The sequence below is a fragment of the Pteronotus mesoamericanus genome, unplaced genomic scaffold, assembly GCF_021234165.1.
Source record: "Pteronotus mesoamericanus isolate MK-2021 breed Mesoamerican mustached bat unplaced genomic scaffold, CSHL_Meso_final contig_1, whole genome shotgun sequence".
Taxonomy (NCBI): domain Eukaryota; kingdom Metazoa; phylum Chordata; class Mammalia; order Chiroptera; family Mormoopidae; genus Pteronotus; species Pteronotus mesoamericanus.
The window spans coordinates 1,788,114-1,814,187 of record NW_026554998.1 but is presented as its reverse complement, the minus strand read 5'-3'; the positions used below and the strand labels follow the sequence as shown (position 1 = coordinate 1,814,187).

General features: G+C 46.3%; 2 protein-coding genes across 2 annotated transcripts; both read right to left on the bottom strand.

Annotated features, from left to right (window-relative positions):
* CCZ1 (CCZ1 homolog, vacuolar protein trafficking and biogenesis associated) lies at window positions 1-13,783 on the bottom strand. Its single transcript, XM_054582395.1, has 15 exons — window positions 13,603-13,783; window positions 12,563-12,660; window positions 12,376-12,469; window positions 12,018-12,095; window positions 11,565-11,612; window positions 10,912-10,995; window positions 9,417-9,592; window positions 7,817-7,898; window positions 6,011-6,072; window positions 5,485-5,596; window positions 4,325-4,358; window positions 3,576-3,693; window positions 1,803-1,961; window positions 1,380-1,507; window positions 1-288 (listed from the first exon to the last, which is right to left on the bottom strand). Exons 1-15 carry the CDS (start codon window positions 13,708-13,710, stop codon window positions 233-235), a joined length of 1,437 nt encoding a protein of 478 aa, XP_054438370.1. The 5' UTR covers window positions 13,711-13,783; the 3' UTR covers window positions 1-232.
* Window positions 13,784-22,437: 8,654 nt separating this feature from the next.
* On the bottom strand, window positions 22,438-25,458 carry OCM2 (oncomodulin 2). The gene is made up of 4 exons (XM_054568976.1): window positions 25,398-25,458; window positions 24,686-24,818; window positions 23,896-24,005; window positions 22,438-22,463 (listed from the first exon to the last, which is right to left on the bottom strand). The coding sequence occupies exons 1-4, from the start codon at window positions 25,456-25,458 to the stop codon at window positions 22,438-22,440; spliced, it is 330 nt and encodes a 109-aa protein (XP_054424951.1).
* Window positions 25,459-26,074: the final 616 nt, after the last annotated feature.

The following is a 26,074-nucleotide window of genomic DNA, read 5'->3' as shown; positions in this document are numbered from 1 at the left end:
TCAAAAGAATGGAATGATAGAGATGTAGCCGACTATCTTTAACTAATTCCACATAAATATTTAAAATCTAAAAACTCCAGGGGATCATCAGACTGAGTAGAAATTTGATTCTTCAAAGCAAGTATTGCTTTACTATTGTCATTAATCCAGTCAATAATATGACCAATAACCTGCAGTGGTAAACAAAACGCTTGCTGAGTTGTTTTTAGAAGATGTCTCCGTGAGCCATCCGTCAGTCCAGGAAGAATATGTTATTGAACTGCGTTGCACAAAGTTTCTTCACCTCTTCTGCAAAAAAGAACAGAGAACAGTGAATAAGGGAGAGAGATTTTCACTTAAAAGGTTATATGATCCCTATTAGTACCTTAAATTCTTCTGGAATAAAGTTGGGAATAAATTAGTGTCTTCATTAATTTAGACCTATTTCTAAGAAGTCTGGGTAAGAACTAATAAACTGAGAGAAAGAAAAAGCCGAACACACCATGAGACTTCAGGGCTATGTTAGAGAGACGTACTCCTCCGTTGGGCCTGAGAAGATGCAAACCCTGCACCCAAAGTGCCGAAGACACTCACGGGTTAGGGGCTGGGACCAAAGCCTCTAGAATCTTGAGAGCTCTGATGCACAAGACAAAACTCCAGCCGCCACCCTTGGACTGCGGCTCAGGGGCTCCAGAGACCACGGACTTGACTCAGTGCCACTGTACTGAGCCGTGTCTTCGCTGGGGTTTCCGACACGCACAACCATTCACGTGTGTTAATAAAAAAAAAATGTAACAGGCCCTCAATATATGCAGGAAAAAACCTCACACCTCACTTTTCTTAGAGGTGGCACTTGGGGTGCATCCCCCCAAATGTCTGCTCCGTGCTCTGGTCTCTTGCGGAGCCACAAAGTAGCAGGATGCAGGGATGGTGACGTCCCCTTCCCTGGAGGGCAACAGAGCTGCCTGGGTCAGCCAAGGCGGCTGTTCGGATCCCGGCTTGTGGAAGGCAGACCCACGGCGCTGGCCTCGCTGCCCAGCCGCTGCACACACAGGTGGTCGCGAACCACCGCGTGCATTCTCATCACAGGAAGTAGGAGCGGCCTGCTCTTACACGGTACGGAAGGCCATGGGATTTTTTTCCCTTTTGCATTAGAAAAACTAATTTTCTTTTGGCCATTGTCATGTTTCCTGTGACTTGGGAAAGTTTTTCACAGACTTTTTCGAGGAACTAAAACTACAGAAAAACACAGAATGATCAAATGTTCCTTTAAGCAAGAGAGGCGTCTGCTTAACATCTCAACCATCATGATGGCATGGTCAGCATGTTTCTCAGTGAAAAGCCTAGTTTTGGAACCGTGGAAGCATCAAAGGGCTGCTCAAATACCAAATGCTGGTTACCATTCACTTCAATCAGGTTGGCGTTTCTCTGATTCAGAATCACATAGAGCTCCCGCTGGTCAGACTTCTTCCCGACAACCCAGTAGTCGCTCATGGCCTTCACGATGATCTCCTCGTCCTCGTCCGCCCTGCAAGGCAAGGGTTTCAGAATGCAGCGTGGGTGCCAACGGAGCCCGACTGCGAAAAACAAGCACCCCAGAATAAGGAGCAAGAACTTCCGTCATCTGAGACCGTCTGAGAAGTTCGGGGAGTCACGGGCGAGTGGCTGGGGACGCCTGGGTGTGACGACCCGCCTGGAAGCGGCACCAGGAAGGCGGGGTGCAGCCACCCGGCTCCGGGACCCCAGGTGTGCCAGGCAATTCCCCCGATGTCGCCGCTCTCGTCGGAGGGGGGACAGCTCGTCTGAGAGGTGGTCAGCGTTACCTCGTGAAGTCGCTGTTGATGTCGCCCAGGATCTTCATTAAATCTGGATGCACGGACGTCAGGGACACACTGGGGGTTTTCCTCATGTGAATTGTGCTTTTCTCTGCTAAGTTCATATGGTTGAAGTAGATGAACTTAAACTGGGGTTCCTTTTCAGACCTGTGGAAACACATCAGTGAAACGGTGCCTCCCTGAAAGAAACACCCAGGCTGTACAATGGCATCGTTCAAGCCTCACTCCGTGTGGCTGACCCTTCAAGTCAAGAATCTCAGTTCAGATGGAACTGGCTCCTCATTTGTTATGACTTAATTGATATCTGTGAGGTAGTCAATGTGATGGAATTTTCCAGAGTGCTGTGCTGTGTTTTTTTAAAAAAACAAAATATTTAAACTGTTTTATGACTTTTCTCAATAGCAGTAGAATGTTTTATAGATGGCACTCGCTCGGTTATCCCTTGAATTTTTTGTAAAAAATGTAAACTTAATCGATACAGGCCATTTATGTTCTAGTGGAGGGTCAGCAAACTACGGCCCTGGGGTCAAATGTGGCCGCTGTCCTATATGAAGTTTCACTGGGAAGTTTCCGTTATAGTCACTGTGTGCTTAGATATGTGTACAAGTCTAGAGAGACAGAAGCCAAGTGAGATTTCCAATATTTATATTTCTGAATTTAAAAATAAAGAACAGAAATTCCTCTCAAAATTTAAAATTTAAAAGTAATTGAATTCTAAGTCCTTGAGCAGGAAAAAAACAAGGTGCCACACGAATTAACAGACACTGAAGACCAAACAAACCTGCTTCATGCCCTTCCTTCAGGGGGCAGCCCCAATTAGAATGTGTGTGACCCAAAACAGATTTAACTCACTTATGCTTCCTTCAAAATAGAAAAGCTGGCAGTTTCATGGTAAAAAGAAAAAAAAAATGTAAACGATGAAGCAGCACTTTGAAAATATAGGCTGATCAGGCCCTTTCCTTCCTTGGGGCATCTTTTCCGAAATGAAGCGCGCTGCCGGCAGCAGGCCCCACACAGGCCCTGCGCCTGGCCGGCGTCCCCAGGGGCTGGCGCGGGGCTCAGACAGAACCACGTGCTGCACACGTGCACGACCACCACAAACACAAAGGTGTTTTAGAAACTTCTCCATCACATAAAGAGGGCTTTTATTTCTCAAAGAGCTGGCCATCTGCTCACTGTATTTACAGGGGTCACAGCTGACAGGGAGATGAGAGTAGAAGGCGATTCGATGGCTTTCCACGCTGTTCCAAACCAAAGTGAGTTTACCCTCAAGTCTCTAGGTGCTGGGCCCTTGCCACCAGACTCAGCATCGACGCCCGAACGGCTTCCCGCTCAGCCAGCCTCGCCCTGCACGTTCCGCACAACAAGGCAAAGGGCTGGCAGTCTCTGCAGAGCCAGGCCCTCCTGGTGACTACTGCCAGTACTGCCAGTGCGAACCCCACAGCCGGGGCTGGTCACGGGGGCCGTCAGATGGCACTCACAAGGCCAAGGCCCCAGGCAGAGGGAGCACCCCCCGCCCACACACTGCTGCCACAATCGGGACAGCCGGCCCCGAGCACCCACGTGGGGCGGAGCACGCAGGGGCAGCTCCCCAGGAAGCTTCTCACGACAGGACTGAACAGCCTGTCTCCGGACACTGCTGTTCTCTGAACGCAGAGAACACGTGAATGTTAGTACGGTCCATGTTCTTAGGGAAAAACTGCCCTTCTTCTTAACCCAGTTTGAAGATGCTTGAAAGTAAACACAAAGCAAAGTACAAACCCAGACACTCTTTTGTTGATGTTAAATTGCTCACAGATGTCAGACGCCAGCACCGTGAGCTGGGGCCCCACGACGCTGTCCAGTCTTCGGCAAAACTCCAGCGTGGGCTGCACAGAGGCTGGCAAGTGATGTAAGAAACGCCAGTGAGTGTTCCAGTCATTTCTGTTAAGCAGGCCAATACTCATTTCACTGTCTTATGAACCATTTTGCCATCTTTATTGAACTAATTCAAATTAAATTTTTATTGGATCTAGAAGATAAATGATCTGATCTCCCTGCCACCTCCTTCCCCAAATAGGGGAGAAACAGAAGAATCAAAATTAGTTATATTTAAATTAAAAAATTATCAAAGACCTATCTCACTGTGAATGTTGATTTAAGCATGTCCTGTGGGGCAGTATACTGGCTGTCTACCCCAAGCAGACATGAGAAGGCCAAATATTTAACAATACACAACACTCCAGGGCCATGTTTGGCGCTTTTAAAATACTACTTCGTTTAATTCTCAAAGCTCCTTTTGAGACAGCTGCTGCTGTTACCATTCCAGAGTGAGGGGGCACAGAAAGGTGCCAGGTCCTGCTGCTGACAAGTGGGGACACCAGGACTTGCAGCGGTCCCAGACGGCGCCCAGCGCTTAAGGTGGCCTCTGTGTGGCCTATGACAACACGCTTTTTATTTAGGAACAGAACGTGGCAAACTAGGAAGAGAGGCTTATCTGAGGCCGCAATCAGATACAAGTGCACACCTACCGTCAATCATGAAGCACACGGCCGCGCTCATGGCCTGCGGGGAGAGAACAAACCACGGGTCACAACCGCGCGCAGGGAAGGCGGCTTGCTAACAGGCGCGCCGGCCCTGTCTGGCTCCTGATTTGGACAAATCAACTTTGTAAAGACATGGTTTAGTCAACTGGAGATTTCTGGGTATCAACTATCAGATGATACTGAAGAAGAATGTTTTGTCACGTGTGGATATAGCACGGTGGGCACACAGATGCCCGTTAGAGATGCAACCTGAGGTATTTATGAGTAAAATGACATAATCATTTACAATGCTCCAGCAAAAAACATATATAAATATATAAAATTTCCCTTTTATCTTTCCTGAAGCATATCAGAACAAATTAGTCACTGCATCATTAACAAATAAAATAAAATGCTCTGGCCAAAAAAAATGGAGATAGGATAGATGGAAGATTAGCATATTGTTAATGAATTAGGCTGTGTGATGGGCAGTAGGGGATTCATTATTCCAGTCTATTTTTGTGTATATTTGACAATTTCCACTAACCCAGTAAAATCCCCAGCTAATTGGTCACCTTATCTCATATTATAGCAAATACTGAGGTCATGACATTAACAAGTAATAGCAACCTACAGCAACAAAGACTATAAATAAAATAACCAAAAATATTTAAATTCATCCAAGCAAAGTATAATGTAAACAAACTCAAACAGAGCAGATAGTTTTGCAATTAAAAAAGCAGCAGAGGCCCCCCGAGTGCTGTCCCCCTCGGCGCCATTTCAGCCGTTCAGGGAGCAGTTCAGGGAGCACGGCTGCGGCCTCAGACCCGCCTGACTCCCCGGGCACACCCCCCCCCCCCCCGCCCCCCCCCCCCTCCCTGTCCCTGCAGTTCAGAGCCGCTCTGGTCCAGCCCAGGGCGCCTCACTGAACACGCAGGGCCCCACAGCCTTGCACAGTTCCTCTTCACGAATAACAGCCTCCTTCAGAGGAGTGGAAAATAACCTTGCTATTCCAGAAGAGCACCGTGTTGGGCTTACGGTAACTGTCCCTTCCAACTTCTGCTCGGAGAAACCCTTAAGAGGTTTGCATAGATACTGTGCACACACACAGCAGGAAGATCCACTCCAGGACCAGTTTGGAACCCTGGAGGGAAAACTGCTGTTACCTTATAAACGATTAAATGGAGGGCTTCATAAGTGTCGTCGGTATTTACAAAGATTTTGGGGAATCTGCATTTTGCTTCTGGATCGTTAAGGTTCAGGGGTCCAGTCAGAAATCTGAGAAGGAAGCACAGCGGTGACTCAGTTCAACTAGAATTATAAACAGGAGTGTGAGGCGTGGGGCAGAAGTCGGTTTACAGCTGCGGGTACAGGAAACAGCTTATTTTTGTTATTATTTATTATTGTACTATTTCCCATATGAGGAACTGCACGCCTCCTTTTATCCTACCCCATATAAGTGCAGTGCATTCCTACGTAATATACAGCTGCTTTTTGGGAAGCTAGACACTACTTGGAAAACACCAAATCATATTTTAAAAAGTAATAGTTTTAATTAATTGGGAACTAGGGGATTCCTTTGTTGATCACTGTCAATAAAATAAGCACAAAGGTAATTCAGTGTTTGTGATTTTACCTTTACTGAAAAGATAATAAAATCCAATACTGTGTATCGGAGAACAGGAGTCCTACCTTCCATAGTGTTGAAGATTTCCTGGCATTTCTGCCCTTATGGGAGAATCCCTTCCTGCCAACTGTAAACAAATGTAACATTTAGAAATGACTTTATTAGAATGTTTACTTTCAAAGCTTTTTTTAAAAAAGGCATTCCCATCTGTAAGTTGACTCCACGCCACTTTTCTGTATCCATTTCCCATATTCCTCCCCACCAAAAAAAAGGAAGGGGCGCTACAGAGCTCACTTTAACCAGAACAATCATAATATAACTTCACTGTGCCATATACTGACCTAGTTCTTTAATAGCAATAACTGAAATCTCCCATGTGGTTAACGCATGGTAGGCAATGACATAAATTACTCAACTCCACCTCACATCGCCCCAGGGGGGAATACTCTCTTCCTGTTTTCTAGATGTGGAAACTGACGTTCATAGATGGTCACCAACGCACCCAAGGCCTAAGTAGGAGGGCCAGGCATCTCCCCCAGGCCTCCGACAGCAAAGTCCCTGCCTTCTGCCAGGGCACCGCGTCGCCCCCTAGACTTCCATTTTGTAGCATGTTCCTAGTGTCTTTTGCTGAGATTATACTATTTTAAGATGCATGGAAAATTAAAAAAAAAAAAAAAACATCAAAACCCAATAGTCATGTTAGCTAAAACTTGTTATTCTTCTAAAAAAAGCATGTTCTTTTAGCTGATATAAAAGTGTAGCACGTGAAAGGTTTAGTGACTCTGTAGTAAAGTGCACAGACAGCTCGCACAGACGCCGTTGGCGCTGAGGGAGGAGACGCATGGGGCCACGTTCACAAGGCCAGACTGTCTACCGGGGCCTCCGGTTCTGCAGCCTGACCTTCAGGCGTGTAATAAAACACCGCACAGTTTTCTGCTGTGGCAACAGCGCCGTCACGTGTGGAAGAGCCTCCTGCAGTGATCCTTCTGGAAGTGGGTGCGTGAGCATCGGGCTGAACCAAGACCAAGTCCTGGATACCCGCCCGGAAGGCGGAGATGAGGCGCCCAGCCTTCAGGACAGCTGTCAAATGTATCCTTCCTGGGCACTTAATACAGTGTCTGGCGTGCAGCACATATTCTAGAAACATCAACCACTGTATTCAAACTGTCTGAAAAGGAACTAAGTGCAGGACCTGGTCCTTTTATCGAAGCTGTACTTCTTGTTGTTCCACATCATGAGCCATGGCTTTAAAAAACAAAGGGTAGGCGGGCAGGAAGGAGCCCGCAGACACAGGCACCTGGGCCAGGGCATTGCGTTCACGGGCCATGAACCCTTTCACTCCCAGCCCTAGGAAAGCCACGAAGGACACTCCAGGGAGAGTGCTGTGCTGGTATTTACAGTTCTCTGTGGAAAGCTAGGAAATTAAGTGCCAGAGCAGAAGGGCCAGGCGGGCAATGTAACATGTCCAGGTCTGGTCACGTGGTATGGATGAACAGACGGCAGGACTGGCCGAAGCTCTGTCAAAGCTCCCTGGCATTTTCGGAGTCCCCAGAACCTTGTCCCCAAACCCCGTTTTTCCTCTACTCAATGACGTGCTCCTCTTAAAAACATGCCTTTTCCACCGCCTTTGAAAGTAACGAAACGAAGAGCTGACAGACATGTGCTAAGTGATACACAGCTAAATAGATTTCACTAAAGCTCACACTGGGGATGTAAGATAGGGGCCAGACTGCCCCAGCCACAACCACGTTACTGCAACCCCCCCAACCTGTGTGAGCATGTCTGTGAGCATGTCTGTGAGCGTGTCTGCGCGCGTGCACGCACATACATGCACATCTACCCATCGAGAGAGAGACAGGACCCAGTCGTACCTCAGGTTCGATATGCCTTGGAAACAGAGATGTGGTGAGGTATTTGTATAAAATTCTCATGTCATCCTGTTCCAAGCCACTCCTGAAACATCGGAAACACACTGTGTTAGACGTCTGGCGGCCTCGAGGACGCCCCTCTTGCTCTAGGAGTGTATCCTTCCTCCTTCCGAGCTCGCAGGCACGACAGCTCAGGCTCCAGCTCCCTTTCTGGGACACGGCTCCGAGGCCGCGATGGCCCCTGGACATGGGCGCATCTCCGCTACCTCCCTATCACCAAGGCTGGGTACGGCCTTCCCAGTGCCGCCTCTATTTTTTTTTTTTTTTTTTAAATCCTCTCCTAAGGACACATTCATTGATTTTGGAGAGGGAGGATAAAAAGCAAAAAAATATCAATCAGTTGCCTCTTGTATGTGCCCCTTTTGGGGGACTGAACCCACAACCTGGGTATGTGCCCTGATCAGGGATCAAACCCACAACCTTTTGGGACCAGGCTCCGACCAGCGGAGCCGCTGGGCCAGGGCACCTCCCATAAAGTCAGCCTGTGGAGGGGCCTTCCCCTTTGCTGTCCTAGTGAGAACAGCACAGAAAGCAGCGAGAGCAGGGTCAGTTAATATGATGGCACGCTGCCTCATAAGCAGTTCGTCAAGTGAAACAGGTGTATTTTCTTCAAAACTTTAGGCTTTCATAGGAGAAAATGAATTCTGAATGCCCATCATCTTGTTTAATGAGCAGATTCAGGTCCCTCCAGAGCAGCCCGTTTTTCTCCCTACAACAGAGCCAAGGCTCTTGGCAGGGGAGGAGGTGGGTTCCAGGGGACCACTGTAGCCTTTCCCATCAGCCGAACTCAGGTTCTAGAGTTAAAATGTGGCCACACCCCTAACGTAAGGACGCGGGGCCTGTCAACAGAAACACAGAAGCTGAACCCTGAGCACCCCAAGCGCCCCGAGCAGCCGGAGCCGCTTCCGGGGGCTCCCAGCCGGCTCCGTCCCGGGCCCCCGCAGGTCACCCCCACAGCCCACTCCCGGATCAGCAGCCCGGACCCACGCAGCCTCTCCAGGGCCGCCGCCGCCACAGTCCAGTCTCAGGTAGTTGACAGCATTCAGTTACAGTTTGTCTTTCCCTCTTAAGTACCAACACTTTGATCAAAGACACTGGGTTTGGTCCCACCACAGGACGCAAACACAGCTTGACGGCAGTGGTTCTGTAGCACTTTCACCTTCTTGGAAATTTAAAAACATGTAGCCTCTTTAAAAGAAAATGGAAAGGTACGCTGTCCACATTTACTGCACCATTCCTTTAAAGATGCTTTTTGAAAAAACTTCAAAATAAAAATAGGATCCCTACATATAACCTGGTAAAAACATTTCCTCTACCTTTCATGGAACCAGTTTTAAACTCCCGGCTTGGCAATTTTACCCAAAATCAGCCCAGTTTTGGTTTAAACGATTGCTGCTCTGTCTGGCAGTGCGTGTGGGGTGCGTCCCGCTTGGCCCCCTCGCCACCCGTTTCCGCCGGACACCCCGCTACCGACCCAGGCCTGCTGCTCTCCTCGCCCTAGAGCCTTTCTGCTCTCACACGCCAAGCTCCGGCGGGTACCTACCAGATGAGTTGATCATTATAGAGAAAGGCGGTGTATTTGACTATACTCAGGGTTTCCTCCATTCTGTTAATAAAGGACTGGATTTTCAAATAAGTCATTTTATCCAACGGGAAGAAGCTGATTCCACCAAAAATGTCAAGCAGATCACACGACTGCAAATGCAACGTTTGCAAATACTGCAGGAAAAAATGAGGCACGGCATTTACCAGCAAGCACACTGAATATCGTACTCTCCGACACCCGAAAATAATGAGCCCCGATGTCTAGCACAACAATCACACACTGGGAAACAGCACACTGACATGCCAACGAGGCAGCGCGCGCCTTAGGCGATGGGATCTGAAGTCAGCGCCAATTTCAAAATACAGAGTTGAAACCCAGCTAGTTAACATGCACTCAGTACAGTGCTTTATCTCCTGGAAGGAGTTAATGCCTCATGTCACTGCTCCTCACACGACGTCAGCCTCACCAGGAACCCACACAGAGACATCACGGATATCATTTAGTGCCGTCTGACACCAAAGCCATGCTGGAAGGACACGTGGTCAGTTGTGCCCACTGATGGGCAGAGAAAAACAACAAACACAAGAACGGAAATCAGGAGACGGCATGAGGGTGAATAACTACGGTCACTAAAGTGGAAAACAAGGACATTCACAAAAATATTATAATTCAAAAACTGGCATCAAAGGTAGTATAGGGAGGGAGTAAATTGAGAATTACTCCCTGAAGACAAACTAAATTCGAACAGAGATTGGGTGAGATGTGCAAAATTCAGCTGACAGTGAAGGAGAATGGCAGCTATCAGGGTCGTTCAGGTATCACTTGGGAAAAAACCACACTCATAACCACTACTGTGATCGAATCTGTGTCACAGCCAAAAAACTTTTACCTGAGTCAACACAGATTACGCTTGTTCGGTGAACAGAATCAGTCCACAGAAACGTGCAACTCAGGGAAGAGTTTCAATTGCGCTAATTAACCAGCCACCGACCCAGTACCTTCACTTCTGAGTAAGCTCCCTCTGGGGGACGGAGTGGGAGCAGGGATGAAGCCGAAAGGCGTCTCAAGATGCTTTAAGGTGGTGGCCCCCAACCTTTTTGGCACCAGAGACCGGTTTCGTGGAAGATGATTTTTCCACAGACCAGGTGACGGGGGGACGGTTTCAGGAAGATTGGAGCGCACTGCACGCACGCAGGCTCGCCTCTGGCTGTGGCGCCGGGCAGGACGGGTCTGCAGCCCGGGGCGGGACCCTGCCTCAGGGAGCTGTGCGCCGCCGGGACGCCGCTCCGCCCCCGCCACAAGGTTACGAAAAGAGGCCAGAGTGCAGGTCTACCGCACGCCCGCCCGCCCTGGGCAGGGCCCGCCACAGCGCATCTCAGGCTGCCACTCGCAGGTTCTGGGTTTTTTGTGTATGAGAAAGAAGCTTGTCTGCGTGTCTCTGAAGGTCTGTCTCAACACTAGCACGAGTATGAATAAAAGTCAAAATACTTACCCGATGGAAGAATTTCTCCAATCTTTCTTTTAGGAGCTTGACACCTCCATCTTCCATGGCTCTCAGAAATGTACCATTAAAAAGCTAATGGCATGGAAGAGTTTAAAAGTCAATTTCCTGTGCCCTTCAAGTACCCAGTAGGACAAGTTCTTCTTTCACTTTTAGATTAATTAATTCAACTTACTTAACCGCCCAGTTCCTTTTTAATATAGAATATAGTCACATGGGAAAGCAGGAATTATAAAATAAGTCACCAAAAACTAACACACTGTTAAATGATGTAATTTTTAGGAAATCACTTAATTATTTTGGGCATGTTTTTAACCTCAACTCACACCTAAGTTTAACTTTACATGAATAATATCACCAGACTTCTTACACCATACATTGTGTATTTTCCTCAAGAACATGGGCTGTCTTGTTCACCAATGGGGATACACTCCTAGTTCAAGGCCAGGAATAGAGAAGAGCTCAGGGCTCAGTGAATAAGCGTGTGCACGAACTCAACAGTGCTCCAAAGGCCCCATAATTTCCTCCCCTAAAACAGATACACAAGTCACCTTACAGTCATCTAAAGAAAGGATTATTTTTACACAACCCTCCTAAGTAGGGGTGACTGGCCGGACTCACTTCAGAAAGAATGCCACACTTACCTTGTACATGCTGTAGCACTGCCGGAGCACCGAACTGTAGACCTTGTCCTGCAAGCACAAAGACAGAACACAAACCTCAAGATCAAAGGAAAAAATTCTATTACATGGCAGAGGTACAATGACTCTTGGCAAGCAATATAATGCTTATAAACTTGACCCCCAATAGTTGTGTGAAGAAAATGAAGGTACTTAAATTCAGTTTTATAAACCTGTAAGCCTAATTTTCAGAGGGATTTAAATATAGATGGTTAGTAGAAAGCATTAGGGAGACACGGTACACATACATTTTTATAAGACTGTACTAACATAAACAGTAGACGCACAACCTCACTCACTATGTGCACCCTGAGAAACTTCTGCAAAGCCACACAGCTTAACATGGACCAAGCAAGTCACTCAATATATTTAGTAGTAATTTTTTTTCTAAAAATATGGAATAAAAAATGACATTACCAACAACTCCTCCTCTTGGTATTCAACAACTGGCTTTCCATCTTTACTTTGCTTTTCAATTATAGGATTCCGCACAACCTACAAAATTTGATAAACTGAAATTATACAAAGAATCAATGATATGTTTTAAATTTTTCCCCTAAATTTAAATATTTGAACATGTCACAACACCAAAAACACACTTCTTAAAACAGCCACCAGAACAAATACACTGAATAGGAGTTTGATTTTTAAGTTGCAACTGATTTTATTGTAATTTTACTTTGATGCCATAACCAGAGGACTTTCCTAAATTCTTAGCAGTAAAGACCACCCAAAACTTTACAAATTCAAAGAGATACACTGTGTGAGTACATACCATGACCATCCAGAAATTTTCTTCTGGTTCATTGAAGAACTGTCTATTCTTCTGTGTATGTAAAGATTTTGCAGGTTTTGATGGACTAAAGGTCCTAGAAAAGGTAAAAGTATAGGTTGGGAACAATTCTCCAGTTTAAGTTGTAAGAATCCACTGAGTTTTGCAAAAGCATATTTCAAGGTATTACCTTGTAAACTGTACAATAGCTTCACATAATCCAACATTTCTAATTTTCTCATTCTTCTCTACTTCATTTGGATAATAAAACAAAATTTTATTTTCCTCCTACAGTAGGGACAGAATCACAACATTAATATAAACTTTTTTTAATCTTAGCTGTTGAAAATGCTGTTGAACGCTGTCACCTCTCATGCCGTATATACTAAAGGCAAAAACAAAAACAAAAAAACACTCCCAAACCAAAAAACCCTTTTTAGAAAAAGGACTATCTTCCCTCTGTGTACAATGCTCACCACACTGACAGACACCTGTGATACTCATTAAGCCACATGTCCTTTGATGTAGCGCTAGACTATAATTCTGAAACTCCATCTTTGGAGTTATTTTCTCATGCAATTTGTAATAAATACACCTACATTTGTAAAAAAAAAAAAAAATTAGCGAATGCACGCGCACGTGCATAGACGTACATCTCCCTCCAAATTAAACGCAGCAGGTTCATGGACACTTAGACAGAAAGCCTTTGAAAGAACTGTGATTTGCTGCCAACAAAGTCACCGTCCCCACCTAAAACAAATACAAAACTCCTGGAACTTATGTAGCAATTCGGCAACCTCTCCAAGGGTCCTCCAAGCCTGTATTATCTCAGGGCTACAGTCCACCGTTCTCGTTCCACGCTTCGAATCGGGGACTTCCAGTAACAGAGACACAAGCTCAATTTTAGTCACTCCAGGGCTGATGCAGAGAAAAGGCTTAACCGGTGTGAACCTCCATTCAATACACTGGCACTGATCCGGGACCTGAAACAGACCCTACTTGCGCTGCCCGCTCCGTATCCCCCGACCCGGGCGCACATCTGGCACTTAGCAGTCTCGTTAATGCCGCTGGAGGAGGACAAAGTGGCAGGTGCGTCTCGGCGCTAGGCGGGCCAGGGTAGCCTCCCGGGCGCACCCCGTCACTCCCCGGTCCCTATGACGGGAGGCACCCCCCACCCCGGTCTCTCCTCGGCCGCCGGCTAACGCCCGCGCGCAGTCCCGCTCCGCTTACCTCTCCCTCGCGCGGCCCGAAATGTGGGTTGTAGATGAAGAAGCTCAGCAGAGCCGGCGGGAACTGCTTCTCCTGGGCTGCCCCGGTCCCGGCTGCCGCTGCCGCCATCCCGGCCCGCCCCCCGCCTCCGGAGCCTCTCTCTGCCGGTCCCGAGACAGCCGCCTCCAGGAAACCGCACTTCCGCCTCGCTAGCGGTCGCCCCGGAAGTGGTCGCCGCCAGCCCGGAAGAGTAGGCTGGAGCCCTGCGTCCCCTTCTGGCGCACCAGTGTGGCTTCGTTCCTGGGCAGGTGTTTCTTATATGACAGGTAAGGTGAAGGAGGAATTTTTTTGTTGTTGTTTGCGCCCAGATTTCTGTCCTGGACAAAGGGGATGTATACTCGTTTGAAGAAAAATTAATAGAGCGTAGTTTTTTGTAGAAGGAATTGTGAAGGCGCAAAGGAAGTCCCTGGGTTGAAAAAAACACGTGTGTGCATTCATTCAGCTGCAGTTTGCCCATCTTCATCATTTACAGAGTCCTTTTGAGCATTTAAGGTTTTGTTGTTGTTTTTAATCCCAGTTTGAGACACCTCAGGTGACCGCGGATCAAACCAAGCCCACAGGACTTTGACTCCACCCCAACTCCTCTGGCTCTGGGAAGAAAGACCACTGCAGAACCGAAGGCGCTGCCCTTGGGAGGCCCTGGGTGTGCCCCCAGTGGGGCCAGAGCCTGGCTTCCTCCAGCGTGCCCGCCCCCTGACCTTGGCGCACAGGGCGTGGCCCTTTCCAGCTTGGAGGATTCACTTGCTTTTGAGTCCCGAGGACGGTGACACAGTTGGCATGGTTTGTTCCTCCTGGTGTTTGGCGTTCAAAGTCGAACAGCTAACTATTTGGCCAAAGGCAAGATCTTGGTCGAGGTTGTCTCCCGTCCGCTGATGGCTGTTGGCATCAGTTCAACTCTAATAGGAATCCCTAATTTGGGGTACAGCAAAGAAGGAGAATTTATTCAAAGCAGGCAATTCAATTATGATACAGCACACCTATGGAACCCAGTGTTCCATAGTGGCAGCCCAGTGTTGCAGCTTGGCCATTCCTGGGCAAGACAGCTCAGCTTTACTCCAACAAGACATCTCTGCTCTGGTCGACTCTGGCCTGGCCCAGGGAGACAGCTTGCAGTAAGGTTCCAGTAGGAAAACGCAACCTTCGGTGGATGAGAAGAGCACTTCCCTGAGTCTGAGAGAAGCTGACTTATATAGAGAGAAGTCCCCGCCCCTGGTGCTTGATTGGTTCATTCTCATGCAAATAAGGACTCCACATCCTCAGTTTCACTCCTCCAAAAAACTGCTGTCTTGACTTGTCCTAAGGGAGACACCCTGATTGGTCAGTGAAAATGCTAGTCAGGATATAGCTGTGTCCCTCCAGTTGGATGGCGAAAGTCTCAGTCCTATTGGTTGAAATAGGATTGCAGGAGCCCCTTTAGAAGGGCTGGCTCAAAGGGCAGGCTTCTCCCTGAAGCCTGGCTTGTGCCAGAGGCCCCTGTTTAGCAACAGTTGCCAGGCCATTTTTAAATTTGGCCCAATTAACCACCAAGAGCCCTTCTTGGTGTTTTCTTTCTTAGAGTCAACAGTCCTTTGTCGCAGATTAAGTTTAAAAACAGGGCCTCTTATCCAGCCTAGCATAATGAGTCTTCACATTCAGGGAGGAAGTGTTGGAATTTAGGCATGACACAGATGTCGGTACTTATCCTAGCTCTCTCATCACTGTCTGTGAGGCCCTTGACTGATTACCTGACCTTTCTGCAGTTTGTAGCTCTTTTTTTTTTTTTTGTAAAATGACTAATAGTAAATACTTTACTTGAAGAAAATTCACTGTAAGAATTAAATGGGACTATGAATTGGACATCAAGGGCCCAGCACTTAATCATTATTCAACACATGATTACTATAATTACTTGCTCTTGACAGACTTTCCCAACATATGCAAATCAATGTATGTGATACACCACATTAACAAAATGAAGGGTAAAAAATCAAATGATCATCTGAATAGATGAGAAAAAGCATTTGACAAAATTCAACATCCTTTCACGACAAAATATCTCAACAAACTGGGTGTAGAAGCGATGTACATCAACGCACTAAAGACCACATATGACAAGCCCACAGCTGATAGCATGTTCAATGGTGAAAGGTTGAAAGCTTTTCCTCTAAGATCAGAAACAAAACAAGCCACTTTTATCCAATATAGAACTAAAGTCCTAGCCAGGACAATTAGGCAAGAAAAAGAAATAAAAGGTATCCAAGTCATAAAAGAAGTAAAATTGTCTCCAATTGCAGAAACATGATCTTATAAAAAAATCTTAAAGACTCCACCAAAAACCTCTTAGAATTGATAAAGGAACTCAGTAAAAGTTGTAAGATAAAATGTCAATATACAAAAATCAGCCTAATGCACTTTTGGTAGGAATGTAAATTGGTGCAGTCACTATGGAAACCAGTGTGGAAATTCCTGAAGAAATTAAAAATAGAACTACCTTATGATGCAGCAATGCCACTTCTTGTTATATATCCAAATGAAATAAAATCATTATCTAGAAGAGGTATCTGTACTCCCACATTCATTTTAGCATTGTTTGCAATAGCGTCGGTACAGAAACAGCCGAAGTGTCTGCTGATTGACAGATGAGTGAATAAACAAAATGTGGTACATATGTATACAGTAGGCTATTAATCAGCAATGAGAAAAAAGGAAGTCCTGAGGTTTGTGACGATATGGGTGAGCCTGGAAGGCATTATGCGGAGTGAAATAAGCCAGGCAAGGAAAGACAAATACTTCCTGGTATCACTTATATGTGGAATCTTTAAAAAAAAAAAGTTTAACTTATAGAAAGAGAGAGTAGAGTAGTGGTTGCCAGGGACAGGAGGTGAAGGGAAAAGAAGGATGCCAGTAACAGGGGACAGACTTTCAGTTATAAAATGAATAAGGTCTGAGGATAGAATGTACAACATGAGACTATAGTTCATAATACTGTGTTGTGTAATCGAAATCTGCTAAGAGTAGAATTGTGTTTCAAGTCCTGCTCCCCTAAAAGGTAAATATGTGATGTAAGGAATGTGTTTCTTAGCCTGTTGGTGAAAATTCTTCCACAAAGCATACGTACATGAAATCATCACATTGTACACTTTAAATACATTACAATCTCACATGTCAATAATACCTCAATAAAGTTGAAAAAGGAATTTGTGAATGCAAAATTCTGAGGGAATGAGATATTTTTGTGGTAGAAGGGAGCACAGTTCCAGGGTGAGAGGGTCTGGACACCTTCACACCTATGTCTGTCTCCTTGCTCACAGGGAAAGCGAGCTTCCAGATGGTTGGACAGTTAGAGTCGTTGTCCTGGTCCCATCGTCGAGCACAGTGCCTGCCTTAAAGGACACTGAACATGTGCGGAATGGATGAGTCATGGCAGCTGGGAACAGGGGACTTTAGCGATCGACTTTTCTCCTTCAGAGTTCTGTCTGCTGCATAGTGCGGATGAGCTCAGGTCGTGGGCTGATCTAACCGCTTCGGGAGTTCTCCCCTCCCTGTACTCAGCTCTGTACCGAGCTCCTAGACAAAGCTGCTGGGTAGCTGTTTGCATGTGCCATACACACCTAAGGCCATCTGTGCAAAGAACCACATCTTCCCACTGTTGGCCAAAACAACAGACCCGTGAGTCAAGTAGTCAATCTGTCCTCGTGATTCAGAGCCTAGATTCTGTCACTCAGAGGCGATCGTCCCCCTGAGGATACATCCCTCTCCTGCGGTGAAAATTGTCCTCGATATTCATCTCCTCATGTGATCACCTATAGAGGATCTTCAAGCCCTAACGGGTGTGGATCAGTGGCTTGGGTGTCGTCCTACAAACCCAAAGGTCACTGGTTCGATTCCCTGTCAGGGCACGTGCCTGGATTGCGGACCAGGTCCCTGGCTGGGGGCCTGTGGGAGGCAACTCATTGATGTTTCTCTCACACACTGAGGTTTCTCTCCTTCTCTTTCTCCTTCCCTTGCCCTTTCTCTAAAAATAAATAAAATCTTTTTTAAAAAAGATCTTAGAAAACATAGTTCTTTTTATTAAAAAAATGAAAAACATGAAGCAAATCCTAGAAGTCAAGATTCAATTGGAGAACAAGGACCACTAGAAAAATATATTCACATATATGTATATTATATATACTGTAATTTTAGATGTTTATTACAGGTATTATGCTATTATGTAGCCATGTAATATATAGTCATACACAAGGGTGGGCAAAAATAGGTTAAATTACCAGCATTGTTACCTAAAAGGTAAGTCATACATAAGGATATGCAGTAGTAACAATAAGAAAAAGATAAATAATACAAATAAGTAAAACAATGATTGATAAATAATAATACAAGAATAAACTGATTCATTGACTCCTACTGTAAATCTACTTCTGCCCACCGCTGTATGTATCTGTCTGACAGGTTCGGGCTCGCGAGAGCCAGTTCAACAGTCTCAGTACGGCCGGTCCTTCCTCTGGTGCCAAGGCTCTAAGTCTGCAGAGCCGGCTGTCAGAAGGGGACGATGGATATAAATGGGGGAGAGTGAGGACGAGCTGGAACCCGCGAGGAGAGACTGGCATACCTGTCAGCCTCCCACTGCCCCCGACTGTAATAATGAGGGTCCTCCAGGAAAAGCGGATGTCCTTTGTCACAGAAGGAAACACACCTGGAACTGGGAGCTGAAGGAGGACCCCGCACCAAGGAGGGGAGCCCGGAGGTAAATGACCACCCACACCGACCCCTGGAGAATAAATATTCAGGCTGCTGCTTCACCTCCGCCCTCCAAATCGCAGGCGAACCGGTCCTCGTGGACCACCCTAGCTGGTGCCTACAGCCTAAGCCAGTTGACACATCACTAAACCACCATACAGTTCAGGCCAAGATTTGACAAGGCGACGGGGTAGGTGTGCAGGGGTTCATGTCGCTGCGTGTTCTCTGAATGCTTGAAATACTTTACAATTTAAAAATAATCTAAGGTGTGGCTCCACATAGTCATCGTACAAGTCCTATGAAAATGATGTTAAAATCCACTCCCTGCCCCCAAAAAAGAGAAAAGTTACTTTTTGAAACTAGTTACAATATTATGTAAATGAATAGCCTTTGCAGTGAATAAATTAACAGGCCCGGTGGAAACGATCCTGGTGATTCCAATTTCATCTGTCTTCTTGAGTGTTTGCAAGGTAATACCATCCCTCAGCATTAGCAGAGGAAACAGGAGATAGGTTTTTTGCTTGAAACAGGATTCTGCAGTACTTGTTACACAAAATTAGACTGTAGTGGTTACACAGAATTAACTATGAAGCATGTAAACCTGAGCAAATAGATGAGTGTTTCAGAAGTCGTCACTGTTTTGCTATACTTTAGCTTGAGCTGGAAAGAAGTGCAAAAAGCCTATACATTGTTTTACATCATATGAATATTTTAAGCGGGCTGCGCTGAAGGAAAATACCAAACAATGTTTGAAGTATTTTAATCATTCTCAGCCTCAGCAGTTAAACGCACGCATGCAGCGGGTGCTGAGATGGTGTTCCATTGAATTATAGAGAACTCAACTGCAAGCCAAGCTGGCCGGTAAAAATTGTCCCAAGTAGAGTCACTGTTTCTTCCCTCTTTTATAAGCGATCAGGAAAAATAACAGATACCAGGTTTTTTCAGCTCTGTAACCTATGATGCCATCTAGACCCTCCTTTCAAAATACACCATTTCATTGCCGAGAACATACACTTTTAGGGTTGCTTGGTGGTCATCTGCAAATTAGGTAAACAGAGAAAACAACGATGAAAATAAAGTTGTTTAGATGTTTGTCATTTCCCTTTTTGGACTGTTGGAATTTTATGTAGGGTTTTTCCAGTTTTGATTTGACTCTGGATATGTTATATTTAAAAGTTTTCCTTGGTATATAAATTTACAGTTGAGTCTAAAAAAATGAGTAGACATTTCAGGAGCATACTAGTATGCAGGGTTTTCATTCGTCTGAGTGTGGGGTGCAAGTTTTTTAAAACTGGAATTTATTGTTACTGTGACTTCCTGACAATAATTGGATAGAGTCTACATCTTGGTGTTTAATTGTCTGTCATTGCTATGCTCTGCTTTAGAAAGGCTCCAGCCTTATCTCACTGTTCTGTAATCCTAGGAGCTGGAGATGATACTGTTAACATTTTGCTATATAGCCTTTCGCTGTTTTTTTTTTTTTCTTTTTTCTGTGAGGTATGTGCTGGGTAGGACCCATTTAAAAATGAATTGCTTTGTATGAAGTTTATATAGTGACTATAGTGGGGTAGTTTTTGAAAACATTTTTTTGTTTTCAAGTCATACTTCACCAAATATTTGCAAATGCTACTGTTTCTGTAATAATTTAAACCTATAAAAGTAAACAAACAAAAAAACAAAACAGTGCTAATTAACAAATATGATCAAATGCCCAGAGCTGTTGATACCTGCATTCATAGGTGGAATACCTACCCCCACACCCCAAAACGCCCAAATCCTAACAACATAGTTAAAAATTGAGATGAGTAAATACAAGGTTATTTTTGTTTCATTTAAGCATACCGCCCAACACTTTTTGAGTATTAAATTCAGAGAGGTCTTCTTTGATTGCCACCGCTTGTCTGTTGGCAGAGACTCTGAAATCAATTTCCTAACACTGGCTTGGAAGAATGAAAAATTACTATATTTGAAATGGGCCAAAATAATTTGAATTATACTTTTGAAACAGTAGAATGAACAGAACTCATGAACAACTGATCACCATTTTATCTATGGAAAATCTGAGGCAATTTATCCTCTCGTGTACATCTGTCCTCTGAGACAGTCAGAACATCAGTATGACCCAATGACACAGTGTCCCGGGGGTCCTCCGCATAACCCTTCCCGCCATTGTTCCTACACAGACGCCCTTCTGAGTGACAGAAGTAAGAGAGACCCATGACCTTTACCTCAACTGAGGGGTGAGGTGGCTTTTGCAGGTCTGAAGGGTGTTGGATGGCTTTTAGTGGACTAATGAAAAGCTCACAACGTGTGGGAAAAGGCTCCGGGTTACTGCGGGTTATTCAGAGGTCACCCCTTGCTGAGAGAGGCTGAGGCAGTGAATCCAGAGTAAGGGAGGGACCTGCGTGCCCACGTGTGGTGTGGAGGTGAAGGCAGCCTGTGGTCTGCTGTGGGAATCAAGGATCGGCGGCCAGGAAGGCCCTCTTGCTGCATCTGTTCGGAGGGATTCACAGATGCATCTGGGAGACATTGCCACACGCCAGGGGAAGCTGGGGGCTGGAGGTGGGGCGGGAATAGCCGGATTCCTGCCGGGGAGGCCGGGGCAGGAGAGGTTGGGGGTGCAGGGTGCGCAGGGAGAGAGCACGCCCCAAAGAGTTCTTCATTTTCAAGCTGTATTTCCCCATTGTGACTCATTTGAAAACTACCTTTATGATCATGTGCCCCCAAATACCATCTCTAATATTCCTCATTCTTCTTCAAATTGCTCAAGTCTCAAACGTCTGATACTCCCTTTCGCCTCATTCCAAAGCACTGGAACCACGTGTTTGTGCCTTATTTTCTTTTCTGATGCATGTTAAAATAAACACACAGTTATTAAAATAAAATCGTTGACCCCTGGCCCTCTAAAGTGACCTCGAGACCCCCTAGTGGTCCATGCCCCACACTTTGAAAAGCTGCTCTCACATGACCCTCTGAAAAAAACGGGATCAAGGTCCCTGAGTAATTTACTGTGAAGGAAGTGCCCAGGGCCTTGTGAGCTTGAATATTGGGGTAAAAAGTGTGATTTTTGAAGGAGCACCCAGGAAAATGGCTCAGTTCCTCCCAGGAGCCCTCAGCCCCTAGGGTCGGGCAGAGAGAACAGCTGTAACGGCCACCTGGAAATAGGCCTAATGAGAATTTCCTGGCTTGAGGTCGCTGCACCCTAATGACAGCCCTGTAACAGGACCCCCAGGCTCGCCTCAAATGTTTGGCGATTCTCGGTGTAATTGGTTCAGGCGGTGTCAAATATGAGCCAGGAAAATAGTGGCTGAGAAAGAAGAGAGGGAGGCGGCAGGAGGCTGGGTCAGAGCAGGCCAGTCTCTGATAGCTTGTTTTTCTAAGGAAAAAAAAGTTTGAAAATGAGTCTGTTTGTGCTCAGCTAGCCCAGCCAGCCTCCTTAGCTTCACCGCCCGCTGTAGCCTCCCCCGCCCCCCGCCCCCCGCCGCCTCGTTTCTCTCTGTCTTCTCACATTTGCTTTTCACTTAAGTCTCCCCTACAGAAACCTAACGCCCAGCAGCAGGAAACACATAAGCAAGAGAGGTTTTATACTGGCTAACATCTCTTCCTATTAATTTCCGACTTGGGTAAATTGCTGAGAAAATCCTAGCTTGACAGTGTCGCTGGTTTGTGACTTTTTTCCAACCTGTTTTCTCCGTTTGCTCACGCATGACACAAACGTTGCTCGCTTAGGGCTTGAGGGGACCAGACGTCCTTCTAAAAGTCCCCAAATTGCTTTCATCCACTTCCCTTCCTAAGAAAAAACCACACCCACACGTCAGCAGATGATGAGAAACGTGTCTTTATTGGATGATCTTTAAAGGCATTGTCTGCTGAGGGCCCTACGGGGGTCATCAGGGTAAACCCACCACCAGAAAGTCATAAATGACTGCCTAGTCTATTACCTCGCTAAAACACCAAGCAAGTCGCACAGCAGGTCCGGGGAAATTAATTAATAAATTAGGGGGAAGAGGTGGTGTCCCATGTTCCTGGGGTTTGGGAGGCCTTCCAGCTGATTGTGTCTATCTCCGTGGTCTGGGGTCTTTAAGAATGTACCATTTCCTGGAATTCTAGAACAAAAGAGGTGAGAACAGGGTCAGTGGAGATGGCTCGGGACTTTTCAGACCCGCTATGGCCAGTGGGCGTTCTGAAGGCGCACGGAAACGGGCGAGCTGCCAGTGGTGGGCACGGCCCCCGAAGGGCACAAAACGAAGAAAATGTGCGCGTCCCTGACCCCAGGTCCGCGTGGCCTAAGGGTGTCCTCTCCCCGCGTAATCTGACTTTACACACTTCTTTAGCTTTGCAGTGGAGGCCCTGGTGTCAGAACTCGTCAACCCCCAGTCATTTCTCACTGGCAATGAGTGAATTTGTTCCAATGGTCAATCAAAAATCTGTGATCTGTGAACTTGCACCAGGTTAGTTTAAAATAGAAGTGGGAGGTTTTCGTCTATTCTGTACCTTTGTTTTTGTATTTTTAGGAAACATTCAATAGGGTGGGAACTAATGTTTCTCTATGAACCCTAACATACCCCCAAAAGTTTATATTACAAAAATAGATTAATAGAAATATGATGATGATGATGATGATGATGATGATGTGTGGATGCGATAGATAACTGAAAACTGGGGATTTACTTCATATTTATTAGTAATGTTTGCCTATTTGGAAGTCTTTCATGGTTAGTTTTAAACAAATCAATCTTCCCTTGCCTAAACTGTTTTTCTCAGCTATTTATAGAAGCTACATTAACTCCCACTGTGTAAGTGATAGTGGCATCATTTTCATTAGGTTTTTAGAGTAAGGATCTAAAGTAGCAGTTTTTAATTTCAAATTAATACCACCATAAGGGCCACACATAAGTTCTTCTGCATTGACACGTGCAAAGTAGCTAAAGAGCATGCAGGCAATGTGACAAAATCAGATTAAAACAATTCTACAGCCTTGCCATTATGCTGCAATTGGAGTATCAGGCTCTGCGCTCAGAATACTCCGTAAATTATGTTTGACTCGGTTTATGTTCTCTGACTGATAACGTCCACTTGGTGGACTAATATCCAATAAAACATATTTGTTAAAGCGCTTGAATGCTAAGAGGCTTTTCTGCTCTAGACAATAGACCCGTCAGTATGAGGCACTCTCGAAAGGGTCAACCTTTCTCTCATTCAGAGGGGCTCCAATACCTTGGGTGGAAACTCCTGGCACTGTTTCCAGGTACTCGAGGCTGCCTTGCAGACAGCTGGCCAGGCAACTCGCTAGTGCCTGGGGCAGGTGAAGGGTATTTCCGGGTTCGTAGACAGTGGCCAGCAACCCCAGGCATTACGTCAGAGTCTCTCCCTGTATCACTTGCACCCTCGCTTGAGTCCCATTTTACAGGTGAGAAGACTGAAGTTCAGCAAGGGTACGAAAGGGGCCCTTTAACCCACCGCCGCCTAGGCTCGCGGCCCAAGCCCCCGCCTGCTCCCCAAGCTGGTCGTCTATGCGACGTGCAGGTGGGCACGTACCGTCAGCCCCGATTTTTCCGTCCCCGTCATTATCTGCGGCCGCCATCAGGGACTTGGTTTCTGACTCGGTCAGCTCTCTAGCACCACTCTCGAACTTCTGGAGGAAAAACCTAGAGGATAACAGAGACCGAGGGGAAGTTTCGGAAAGACCACGCATTTCTCTGCTTGCCCTTTCTCTTTCTGCTGAAGCACACAAACCCTCTGTCCCCAGCAACTGTGGTAATAGTCCAAAGTCTCAGCAAGCAAGGGTTTCATTCAGTGTAGAAAGTATTGGTCGGCATTTTTTTTCTGAAAGTTTTTTCAGAATTTTGTGGATAAGTCCATTTGCCAAAGAAAACCCCTAAAACTAATGAATTTTTGGACCTCCAGTCTTAGGTTGCCTATATTTAGATGTGTGGCCAACTGACTCAAGTCCTTCCTTTTCTTTTCTTTTTTTAAAGATTTTATTTATTTATTTTTAGAGAGAAGGGAAGAAAGGGAGAAAGAGAGGGAAATGTCATTGTGAGAAGGAAACATTGATTGGTTGCTTCTCTTACACCCACAACCAGGGACCTGGCCCACAACCCAGGCATGTGCCCTGACTGGAAATTGACCTGGCGACCTTTCAGTTTGCAGGACGATGCCCAAGTCACTGAGCTGTGTCACTCAGGTCTCCTTCCCTTTCTTGAGGCTCAGCTGAATGACCAGCATCAAGGCTGGCCATTGAAGAAAGATCAGACAAACTGGCCTCCCCTGCACCCAGCCCCGCTACCGATGTTGGGGTGCCACGCAGACTGAGGGAAGAGCTTACTTAAGTTCTTCTTCATCCAGGTATCCACTCTGGTCATTGTCTATGAACCGAAAAACATCCTTCACCTGACTGGCCGACATCTTGGAGAGGCCTGATGTCTGGAAGAATTTTTGGGGTTCAAAAGTATCTGGGTCTGAAGAACAGAGAGTGGGTTATTCAGGTGCCCGTTGGATCACATCCTGTGTTTGGGCCAAGGTGCTAAAAACATGGGTTATTAAAAATACTTTTCATCATATCATTGAGCTACAGGGATGCTCTACTCAAAAGAAAGATTTTTTTTTTTTTTTTTTTTTTTTTAAGACAGGGCTGCGGCGGTGTGAAGATTTTTAAGCAGCCAAGACTGGGCATTATCTCCTGGCTGCCCCCACTCAGCGTCCCCTCTCCCCCTGCTCCTCGGTGCCCCTCTGCCCATTGGACCGGCTGTGTCTCCCCGCCTCCAGCTCCGCTGCTCTAGCCGGTCAGGCGACACACAGTCATCGCAGTCAGACAGGCCACACGGCAGCTACTGAACTCCTGTTCCACTTTTAGTGTCTTTGGCTGACAGAACTGTCATCGTATGCTCGGATTTCATATCCCTGTAACCTTAGTTAATGAATAGCGGTCCTATTCTCCGGTCCCGTGGATTTTCAGCAGAGTTGCCCTTCTAACTGTGTGCGGCCTTGCCGGAAGGGCGAGCACGTGAGACACACCCCCGGGCCGCGGCGCGCTGTACCTTGGCACTCCTGCAGGGCCGCCGCGATGTCGTCCGCGCTGAGGACGTCCGTGATGCTCATCGCCCACCTGCTCGCACGGAACGAACGACGCCTGGTAAGTGGCGAGCAGGAGCGGGCGCGGCGGGGGCTGCCCCCGCTCTGGCCCACGGAAACTGCACATGTGTTGAGAATTTTATAAACGTGGTAAGTGTGGTATTAAGGGGTGGGACAGAATATCCTAATAAAAACCAAATGCTGCAAAGATCCCGGCCCCCTCTGTCTCAGGGCCCTCTCCTGAATATATGCCAAAGATGAAATTACAAGTGCAACCTAGAGACCGACTTGGTTTCCTTTTCTTATAAAAATTATATTTACATAATTGATCACTTATATAAGCATCTGCAAACCATTCAGAAGTCAGCCATGCTACAATTGCAATAGCGTTTTCCTACACCAGCCAGAGAAATACATGTTGCAAATTCCAGAGAGAAAGGGTAGATCTTGGGCTGCATGCAGACCTGCGGAAGAGGTGCCGTTTCTCCTGAAGGATGGGACTCAGAGACGTGAAAAGCCCATCTGCTGGAGACCAGAGTCCTCCCAGGTGTCAACTCCATGGGAAAAGAGAAATCTGAATGCAGCATGCACCAGCCTAATATGAATGCATGTAGGAAAGAAGAGTCTGGGGTCTGGTAGGACC

Coding starts and splice junctions, on each gene's coding strand:
- CCZ1 (XM_054582395.1), bottom strand. CDS start 13,710: ATGGCGGCAGCGGCAGCCGGGACCGGGGCAGCCCAGGAGAAGCAGTTC. Junction 10,996..11,564: donor AGTGCTACAGCATGTACAAG/GTAAGTGTGGCA, acceptor CCATGCCATTAG/CTTTTTAATGGTACATTTCT. Junction 6,073..7,816: donor CAAGGCATATCGAACCTGAG/GTACGACTGGGT, acceptor ATTTGTTTACAG/TTGGCAGGAAGGGATTCTCC.
- OCM2 (XM_054568976.1), bottom strand. CDS start 25,458: ATGAGCATCACGGACGTCCTCAGCGCGGACGACATCGCGGCGGCCCTG. Junction 24,819..25,397: donor GGCCCTGCAGGAGTGCCAAG/GTACAGCGCGCC, acceptor TCTGTTCTTCAG/ACCCAGATACTTTTGAACCC. Junction 24,006..24,685: donor CTGGATGAAGAAGAACTTAA/GTAAGCTCTTCC, acceptor GTTATCCTCTAG/GTTTTTCCTCCAGAAGTTCG.